General features: G+C 46.8%; 1 protein-coding gene and 1 pseudogene across 1 annotated transcript in view; both read left to right on the top strand.

Moving 5' to 3' along the window:
• The window catches only part of LOC114608535 (SH3 domain-binding glutamic acid-rich protein), a 26,293-nt gene extending 17,387 nt beyond the window's left edge, over positions 1 to 8,906 (top strand). Inside the window, exons 5-8 of the mRNA XM_028752507.1 lie at positions 665 to 748; positions 3,957 to 4,001; positions 4,868 to 4,985; positions 8,504 to 8,906. Coding sequence (XP_028608340.1) covers positions 665 to 748; positions 3,957 to 4,001; positions 4,868 to 4,954 — 216 coding nt within the window. The 3' untranslated portion in view covers positions 4,955 to 4,985; positions 8,504 to 8,906. The remainder of the gene's footprint in view (positions 1 to 664; positions 749 to 3,956; positions 4,002 to 4,867; positions 4,986 to 8,503) is intronic.
• A 762-nt stretch (positions 8,907 to 9,668) lies between these two features.
• On the top strand, positions 9,669 to 9,959 carry LOC114608566 (annotated as a pseudogene).
• The last annotated feature ends 256 nt before the right edge of the window (positions 9,960 to 10,215 follow it).

Genomic DNA, 10,215 nt, shown 5'->3' with positions numbered 1-10,215 from the left:
CCATCCATCCATCCATCCATCCATCCATCCATCCATCCATCCATCCACCCATCTATCCACCCAACCCATCCATCCATCCACCCATCCATCCATCCATCCTCCTACCTGCCATCCATCCATCCATCCATCCATCCATCCATCCATCCACCCACCCATCCATCCACCCAACCCATACATCCATCCATCCATCCACCCATCCACCCATCCATCCATCCTCCCACCTGCCCTCCATCCATCCACCCATCCAACCATCCTCCCACCTGCCTACCATCCATCCATCCATCCATCCATCCATCCATCCATCCATCCATCCATCCAATCCATCCATCCATCCATCCATCCATCCATCCATCCATCATCAAGTTTACTTGTTAATCTGTCTACCTTATTCATTTATGTCCATCTGTCTATGCACCTGTTGCTTTTACCGGCCTTAAACTCAATACCCCACACTCAGCACTTTACGGGTGAAGCATGCATGCAGTCAGTCTGTTAGCAGTTTGGGGGTGTTAGGGAGCTTGTGTTGGCATCTAAATGACCTTTTGCAGAGGAGGTCTCTGCTGGTGTCACTTATGTGCCATGGTGGAAATGGGAGGCATAGCCTGCCCTTTTACTTGGGAGCTTACTGAAGGTCAGCGTTGTCTTAAGTTTCTTTTCTAAACAGGGAACAGAGACGGCTGAGGAAAGTGGAGAAACTGAGGCACAGAAAGAGGACAGTGAAGACACTGGTGAATCCCAAGAGAAGAAGGTGAGTGCTTGCTCTGTTCACAGTAGTCTCTCTGCACCTTTTTCATTGCTGAGCTCCTGGATGGTGCTGGGAATTGTGTGCTGGGTCACGGCTTCGAGAAAGAAGGGAGATGTTGAGAGCTTAGCTGTGAGGAACCAGCTATTCATCCCTGCTTTACTGCTGTGGACCAGGTGTGAGAGGGCCAGAGGGAGGACCCTGAGCCAGGCTTGGTGGAGAACAATCAGTGTAGGCCTCAGTGATCATCATGTGTTCACAGATAAATCATATTCATGTTCCTGCCAGACAAAGGTCCTTAGTCCTTGGTCTTCAATGACTACTAACCCTGCATATAGCTTTCCATGAGCCTCTTGGGGAAAAAGAGCCAGGGAGTTCACATGCTGTTGAAACAGCAACAGGAACTTGAGGACTGAAGCCCAGCACTGGGATAGAAACTCACTGAATTCAGCATCCAGGGGACAAACAGGTCCCAGGGAGTCTGAGGAATGTGTGGGATTGATCCTAAAGAGATTTGCTGTTCAAGGACAGCCAGGTGATCAATGATGGGTGGGATTCTCTAAGCACCAGAGCAGTGGATGTGGGAACCATTTGCAGAATTTGGCTGACAAGGCATAGGGGTGGTGTTGGCTGCCCAGCAGTCTTGTGGGTTGCGATGGGCTGCAGGCCTCAGGCTGAGCCTCCCGATGGGAGAATGTCAATGGGAACATCTTGAGAGCTTTACAAAACGCTGAAATTATCACAACTGGCTCATGTTTGTGTTGGCTCTTATCAAGGTAAGGTTACCTTATGGTCGAAGTATTTTGAGTTGTGTTGGTTGCCAGCTGGTTCTCCTCATCTGAAAACCTGAAGCCCTGGGCTCAGTGACACACGGTTGGGGTCTCACCACACAGAAGTGTCTTTTTAAAAGCCAGTGTGGATGTAGCTCCAAACACTTGCAGGCCCAAGGCTGCAAACCAAGGGATACCCCAGTGCTCTCTCTCCTGCTGGTTCTAGGGTCAGCTGCCCTTTCAGGCCACACTGGCAGGCCCCAGCATCCATGTCTGACACTCGTCACCACAGACACCTGCCCTTGGTACTGTCCCAGTGCCATGTCAGTGGCCCGAGTCTTGGCTGAGTTCCCAACAGAAAAAAGCTGTTGTGGCAGGTCTGAGACTTCTCGTTGCCCATGTTTGCCCCTAGTGGCTCCTGTGGAAGACTGTACAGCAGCATCACGTGGATAATATGACACTCAGGGTGTCAGTTCCCACTCAGTCTGCACCTGGCTTCCTTGACCTGGCAATTGCAACCTTCTTTATAAGTCTACATGATTATTTTATAATCACAAAATCCAGTTCAAGCATTTTGTATAGTTGACTTTTTAACAGCTGCCTGGTTCAGAAATTGCCTAATTCTGTGAGCTTATGTTGGAAAGTTTTTAAAATTAGTATATTGTATCCCTACCTAAGAAGGATTGGAGGCAGGAGTGACACTTGCTAAACATTCATATATTCATTTCACATTCATTCACATTCCATCAGTCGATTGAGCCATCGCCTCATGCCAGGCAGAACTTCAGTGACTGGGAGGGAGCCATGGGAAGGCGGAGTCCTGTCCTGACAGGAAGTCTGAGTTCTGAGAGCTGGGACAAACATCTTTGGGGCCCTTGAAGTTACTTTTGGGGATATTTCTATAGGAGCACTGAGTGGGTGACTGTTTCCATTTGGTACATATTCCAAGAAATTGGGTCAGTTTAAGTACTGAGAAGGAGTGCCCAGTCCCTCTCCTGTTGCCGACAGTTACCCAAGGTTGAGACCAGCAGTTATTGTGATAACTCCCTTCCCCCCTACTGCCCTCCCAGCTCCATTTTTAATGACACCTTGTTTCACTTGGATTTAGGAAAATATAAAATCCTATAGAATTGATAATTCCATGCTGTATATGATGGATTTTAATCTGTTGACATGAGACTAGGAAGTAAATGAATATTCTTGAGAGGCAGAGAGTAGGTATCAGGCCTCATCTGTTCTTGCTCCAGGCCATGTGTTTATTGAGTTTACATCTTGGCTCCACCAGTGTCAGAATCCTAGAGATCCTGATAATCAATAAGGGACAGATCACACCCCCAAGAAGCACACAGGACAGAAAGATGGATACCTCAGTGATGGCTGTGGTAGCCAGTCTGAGGGCCTGTAACAGTCTTCTGGGTTTGGAACTGTCTTCCCTGCAAACCTTATTTTGGGTGGCTGCTGATGTAAAAAAAGGACTTCACGGATTCAGTTTGGCTGAAGGGGGCGTGAGGAGTTGGGAAGCCCGAGGGATAGGCAGGGGCCAGACAGCTTTTAGCCATTGTTTTAAACAATAAAGAAGATGGTGCAGGTTTGAGAACAGCCTCTGGGATTCCCAAAGTGTGAGCGCCTTTGGTGTGGGGAACAAAGGGAAGACTTGGTTCTTTAAAGGTTTCTGGGGATAGCTTGGAAGTGGAGAAGGTACCATACCTCATGACCCAGTCTGTGGTCTGGGAGCCAGGAAGGCAAAAAAGGGGTTAAATAAGAGACTAGAGTCATCCTGGAGTCTGGGCCTCAGGGAGATGCACCTGCCTCAGCGGCACAAGGAAGGGATTGCAGGTCCATGGCTGGCCATTGCTGCCGCTCTAACTGAAGAGAGGCAGGCTGTAGGGTGATGGCAAGGTTTTAAGGTCTGTAGACAGCAGCCATGCCAAGGCCATGGGTTCGAATGAGAATAAATGGAGGGGATATGAAAGAAGAGAAGGGGGAAATGAAGTCATTATAATCTCAACATTATTTAAAAATGATTGTCATTGTGCCATGGTGCATAGATAGAGGTCAGAAGACAACTCTGTGGATGGTCTCTGTCCCACCTTTATGTGGGGTACAGGGATTGAACTCGGCTCATCCGGCTTGTACAGCAAGCTCTTCACCCACAGAGCCGCCTCGCTGGCCCGTGGCTTTTATGAACAGGTTTCCAGCTGAAGTAAAGGCACGCTTAAAGGGATATAAAGGCAGAAGTGACATTTTTGTTGCTGTTGTTCTTTAAAAACTTTGCTGCTTGTATCTCTGAACTGAGTGTTGTTAGGTCAACATGGCTACATGTCTCACGCAGAGAGAATACGTGGTGTTCTACTTGTGCAATGAGGTTCTATGATATTATAGCTTGTTTATCTTAAAAATTCAATGTAAGTCTTACTCCAAATTTTTGTCTTTGTGAACCTAAGGAAGAAGAGGGACCTAAGGAAGAAGAAGGAGAGACAACAGAAGAGGTAGGGTCTGCCATCTTTAATTATTTAAATAGCTCAGTGAAAACATTTGCTGATGACACCAATGTAGCTTTTGCTACATTCCTCTCATATGTGTGTGTGTGGTGGTGGTGTATGTGTGTGTATATGCATGTGCATGGTGTGGCGTGTATCTGTTTGTGTATGTGCATGTCTGTGTATATCTCTGTGTGTATGCCTGTGTGTGTGTGTGAATGCGTGTGTAGGTGTATATGTGTAAGTGTGTTTTTATATGTATGTGTGTGTGCGTGTTTGTGTGTGTGTGCACATGTTTGTGTGTGTGCGCATGAGTGTATGTGTGTGCACATGTATATGTGTGTATATGTGTATATATATATGTGTATGTGTGTGTATTGTGTATATATATGTTTGTGTGTGCATGTGTGTGTATGTACATGTGTGTATGTGTGTATGTATATGTGTGCATATTTGTGCATGTGCATATGTGTGTGTGCATGTGTGTATGTTTGTGTATGTGTGTGTATGTTTGTGTGTGGGCACGTGTGTATGTGTGTATATGTATATGCGTGTATGTGTGTATATATATTTATGTGTGTATGTATGTGTGTGCACATGTGTGTATGTATGTGTATATATGTATGCGTGTGTATGTATGTATGTGTGTGTTATGTGTGTGTATATGTGTGTATTTGTATGTGTATGTTTGTGTGTTTGTTTGTGTGTATGTGCATGTGGCAACTGAACATCAATGTCAGATGTCTTCAGCCACTCCCCACTATCTTTCATGTGGCAGGTGTCATGAGTGGCCTCAGCTCTAGTTTGGTATGTTGGTCCCATTGTGTCCTTGGTGCTTATACTTCTGGATAATGATGTGGCTTTGTATAAACTAGACAGAAGAGGCAACTGAGGGAGGAGCAGAGGGAGAAGCTGAAGAAGAGGAACCCGAAGAAGAGGAAGGAGAAGGGGAAGACTCTTAGGCCTTTCAGGCTGGTGCTTCAACTTTCCCAGGTTAGTCCCTGTGTGTCCTATGTGACCTGTCACAGGTGTATCTCTCCTACCCAGCTCTGTGCACTGCAGGCTTCAGCATCTACCATGTCCATGACTTGGCACTAGGGCATGATGGGAAAGGAATGAAGAAGGGTTAGTGTGCATACACTTCCTCCTCTACATTTAAGAGCTGGCACAGAAGAAGCTCTCAGTGTGATCCGTCCTGATGCCTTTACTAGCCAGCACGCTTGCATGTCCACAGAATGACTGATTTCATTACTGATGATGCTGACTGCAAACCTCATCCGAAAGTCATCGAGCTAGCTACTGCTTCATAAAAGACAATTACTGCTGTTGTACAAGTCATCTTAAGGACTACACAGTCTGTCTTCACTTATTAATATTAGCTGAACACTTATGTGGACACACTGGACTAGGAACATTTATGTGGACACACTGTGGACCAGAAACACTTGTGTGGACACTCTGTGGACTAGATACACTTGTGTGGACACACTGTGGACTAGATACACTTGTGTGGACACACTGTGCACTAGATACACTTGTGTGGACACACCATACTAGGAGACATTAGGAAGCTTTTGCTTCCTTGTGGTTTTAAATGTCTGTTGGGGATAAAACAGTAATTATGCAATTCTCTACAGGTAGGTAAGTACCACATGATTATAGAATGGGATAATGGTACTGTGTGGTAACAGGGAATGTGAAGGGTGTGGTGGGATCCTCAGGTACCGGAGGCTAAGTGAAAACCCTAGAGATCACTTTGAGCTGTGAAAGCAGCTGGCTTCTTGAGACAGGAGGACAACATTTGCAAAAAGGAGTCGCTGTTCTCATCTTTGTGACCCATTCAGAGGCAGCAGGTCTTTTTGTGAGCGTCCTTACAGTTTTTATGCCATGGCTTTAAAAAAATTGAAAAGTGTTTTAGTCTCTCTCCTGTCTATATCACTCCTGTACTAAAAGACACGAGCCAGACTTCCAGCTACAGCTGTGAGAACAGCTGAGGAGGGCATAGCAAGAGCTATGTACTCCAGCACACAGTAGGTCACCAGCAAGGGCCTGTGATGAGACTTGGTGCCTGACTAGAGAAAAAGGGTTCATGTAGAGGTAGAAAAAGAACTCCTTGGTACTCTGAAGTATTGCTTAAGGAACAGCTGTCTACCGAAGAAGGGAGACAACAGACCAGGTGGGGGTCTGCCATCTTGGGTGGTTGGCTTAATCACCTGAGTGATAACATTTGCTAGTGTCACCAGTGCAGCCTTTGATACATTCCTGTGTGTGTGTTTACAGAGTGAACATTCTGTCTCAACATTCTCATGGACAAGATGCCAATATCAAAATGGTTAATATATTCTTAGGATATATTGAAGCTGGTGGGAATGGCTATCACAGTTTGTTATTGGACTATAAGAGTCTAGTCTTCCATTTATATTACACAGGACTTGATTTCTCCCTCTAACCCCCATGTTTCTTTTATGCTGTTAATATATACCACCACCACCTGGCCACACACCTCTACTTTGTTTTATTGTTTGTTTTCTTGAGATAGGGTTTGTCTGTGCAGCCCTGGCTGTCCCAGAGCTCACTCTGTAGACCAGGCTGGCCTTAAACCTCAGAGATCCACTTGCCTTTGTCTCCCGAGTGCTGGGATTAAAGGCAAGCACCATCACCATCACCACCACCACCACCACTACCACCACCTAGTCACAAACCTCTACTTTAAGATCAACCGTCTGTCAGAATTTGGTAACAGCTCCATTGATAAGGAATGAACTTAGACTCATATTTGAGAATTTTATAAAATTCCATCTGAAGATCTTGGGAAAATGCAAAAATTATAGTATTTATCATTAATCTAGCAGCAAAGCAAACTGCTACAGAGGCAGAGAGCCACAGGCCACAGAATCACAGGACCATAGAGCTATGGGTACACAGGGCCAAAGAGCCACAGGACCACAGGGTCACAGAGCCATAGAACCACAGAGTCACAGGGCCAAGGATCACAGGGCCATATGGCCACAGAGCCACAAGGCCACAGAGCCACAGGGATACAGAACTACAGGGCCATAGAACCACAGGATCACAGGGCCACAGAGCCACAGGACCACAGAGCCACAGAGCCACAGAGCCACAGGGCCACAGAACTACAGGTCACAGGGCCACAGAGCCATAGGGCCACAGAGCCACAGAGCCACAGAGCCACAGGGCCACAGAACTACAGGGTCACAGGACCACAGAGCCATAGGTCCACAGGTAGCCTCCCAAGTACTGCAAATCCATTACTACTCATGCCACTTGCAGAGTTCCTTAAAAAATTATGCAGTTCTGATGTGATGACCATGAAATCCTGAATGTGAAATGGCACCACGGAGGAAGAAGCCTTAGTGTGCGGTCATTGTTCAGGTTCAATTCCAGAGTTAGAATGAAAGCTGTATAGCACTGTACATAGCATCTGGTCTGTTTCCCTGAAGGTTCTAGGTTGGAAACCAGCCCGTAGTAATCTGTTTCAAAGTCTGAACATCTGGACATGAAGGAGTTAACTAGGTAACACCTCAGATTTCACTCTTGACTCCTACTTTCTTCAAGTGTGTCATGGCTGATAGCAGGGTCCAAGTCCCTGGGAACTACTCAGCTTCCAGGGGCAAGCCTGTCTCCATGCTGGGAGATTTCATACTCACTCAGGTTGAAGACACGACCTGCTGGAGAACACAGCAGTGAACAGAGCTGTGAAGACACTCTCCTGTCCAGTCTAGAGTTAGACTCCAAACCACGCTTGAGTCTGAGGAGCAATAGTGTATGGTATTCAGATTCTGATTTGTTGTTTGCTTTTTGTCTTTTGATGAAGAGTCTCATTCAGTCACCCTGGCTGGCCTTGAACTCATGAACTCACAGAGATCCTCCTGCTTCTGCCTCCTAAATGCTGGCATGGCATGGTGGCACATGCCCAGCATAGCATTCAGAATTGAATTCTATCTCCTGAGGCTGGACAGATGGCTCTGTGGTTAAGAGTACTTGCTGCTCTTACTGAGCATTCAAGTTTGGTTCCTAACACCTAAACTGCCTGTGACTCAAGTTCCAAAGGATCCTATGCCCTCCTGTGGCATCCATGGGCACCCTCACATAGACATGTACACACGTGCATAGAATGCAAACATAATAAACAAATAAATAACACTGCTTCCCAGTGCACACCATTCAACACTGCTTTCTAACGGAGCCTTGCACTGTTGAGATTACCCCTCAGAGACTCGATCGAAGAGGCAACTGCTCTGCCTTCCACTAACAAATACTTGGGAAGCTATAGAGACCTTGCCTTTCTTCTGGTGTTTGGTATATGTTAGATCTGACAGCCAGGACAAACCTGGCTTGGTTCTCATGAAGGACATTAATTTTCTCTTCTTTACTCGGGGCCACAAATGGTAAAATGTGGCCCTGCCTTCCTGGTTTGTGTGTTGGATAGTGAAGATTGCATTGAGCACTCTGTCTTTAACAGTCTTCTCACGATATTTCCTTCCTTTTAGAATATCCGAGCCGGAAAGCCACATTTGAACTCTCTTCTCTGTTAACTCAGTGAAATACTTGGCTGGAAGCCAGCGCTCTTCCCTCAGCATACCTGGGTTCACTGAGGACTCGTGCTCCCCGAACTAGCTAGGTGTATGTGGATCTCTATCTCACTGCGTCAACATGAGGCTGAATGTGAAGACTGCACACATTCTGTGCCTACAGTTTTTGGTCTTTGCTTAAATTTTGTTTCCTTTGCACATGTAGACCTTCTCGTTAATACTCTGCAAACAGGATCTCGAGGCATAGTTTCTCTCTGTGATTCGGCAGGAGGATTTCTTTGTGTACTGCTTGTTTTAGACTTGGCTTTCAAGACAAAACACTTCCCAGAGAGCAATCATAAATAAAGATTGATAGCAAGAATCTATCTGGTCTTATTCTTCCCCCGCCCCTGCACCTTTCCCGGTTCATCTCTCTGCCTCTTTGTGGACTTGAACTTGCTCTGTTTGTTCAGACTAAGTCCTGTATACCCTGAGGTACATTGGCTCGGGTTTTCAAGTGGCACTGATTTCTGCACACACTGTGTGGAGCCTGACTGAACTGTAGCACTGACACCCATACATGCAGGGATACGGCTAGGACAAGGTGTCTTCAGCTTCATGGTCTTTGTATGACATTGGCTGCAGAAACCTCTCTGATCCCCTGGCTGCTGATTGGTTTGCAGGGTCAGCAACAGCTGACTGCTCCGGATAGGTTGGACCACATTACTCTGCTTACCTGCCCATGTTACTTTATCAGAGATATTTTCTTCCCTGTGACATTCTCCGGCTCTCCCTTTCCCCTGCCATTCTGAGCAGGGATGGATGCCTCTGGCTCTGGGCGTGGGGGTAAGGGTGGGGGAGACCGGGCTCCTGTCTTTGCTGTGCTGTTCCCTCTTGTCACAGTCACTGTGTTAATGTCTCATGGAGTGAGGTGGACTTCCTTCAGCTAAGACATGCTGTTTACAATGTACTATGTATCTATAGCAGTCACAGGGAAATTGGAAACTCTGGAAAAATAATCTCTTTTCTTGTTACCTTGGTTTTGGAAGAGAATTAGTCCCTCCCCTAATCACTGAAGTAGCTTTCTTTAAAAAGCATTTCTCTCGGTTCTTCCTGTCCTGGCCGCCATCGGAGAGCAGCAGCTATGGCCCTGTGCTACCCCATGGCCATGGGCCTCAACAAGGGCCACAAAGTGAGGAAGAATGTTAGCAAGCTGAGACACAGCCGTCGCTGCAGGCGCCTCACCAAGCACACCAAGTTCGTGCAGGACATGATCGGGAGGACTTCGCGCCCTATGAGCGGCGCCATGGAGTTGCTCAGAGTGTCCAAGGACAAGCACGCACTCAAGTTCATCAAGAAGAGGGTGGGCACGCACATCCGCGCCGAGAGAAAGTGGGAGGAGCTGAGCAACGTGCTGGCAGCCATGAAGGACTGATGAACCCTCCTCCAATAAAAGATCATTGTTCCTATAAAAAAAATTCTCTCTCTGCTAAAAGTAAGGTAGGCAAAAGGCTGGCAATAGGGAGCTATTCATCTTGTTGGTGCTTAGGGCTGATGCTCAGTCCTTGCTTGGCCAAGTAGGAACCAGGTAAACTAGGCTCACTGCCAGATGACCTTTAGTTCATGAATTAAGCGGGAGGTGGAGGCAGGTGGGTCCTGGGGCCTCATTGACCAGCCAACCTATCCTGGGG

The sequence above is a fragment of the Grammomys surdaster genome, unplaced genomic scaffold (genome assembly GCF_004785775.1).
Source record: "Grammomys surdaster isolate TR1022 unplaced genomic scaffold, NIH_TR_1.0 125925, whole genome shotgun sequence".
NCBI classification, from domain to species: domain Eukaryota; kingdom Metazoa; phylum Chordata; class Mammalia; order Rodentia; family Muridae; genus Grammomys; species Grammomys surdaster.
The sequence above is the reverse complement of the archived record's forward strand: the minus strand, read 5'-3'. Positions and strand labels throughout refer to the sequence as shown.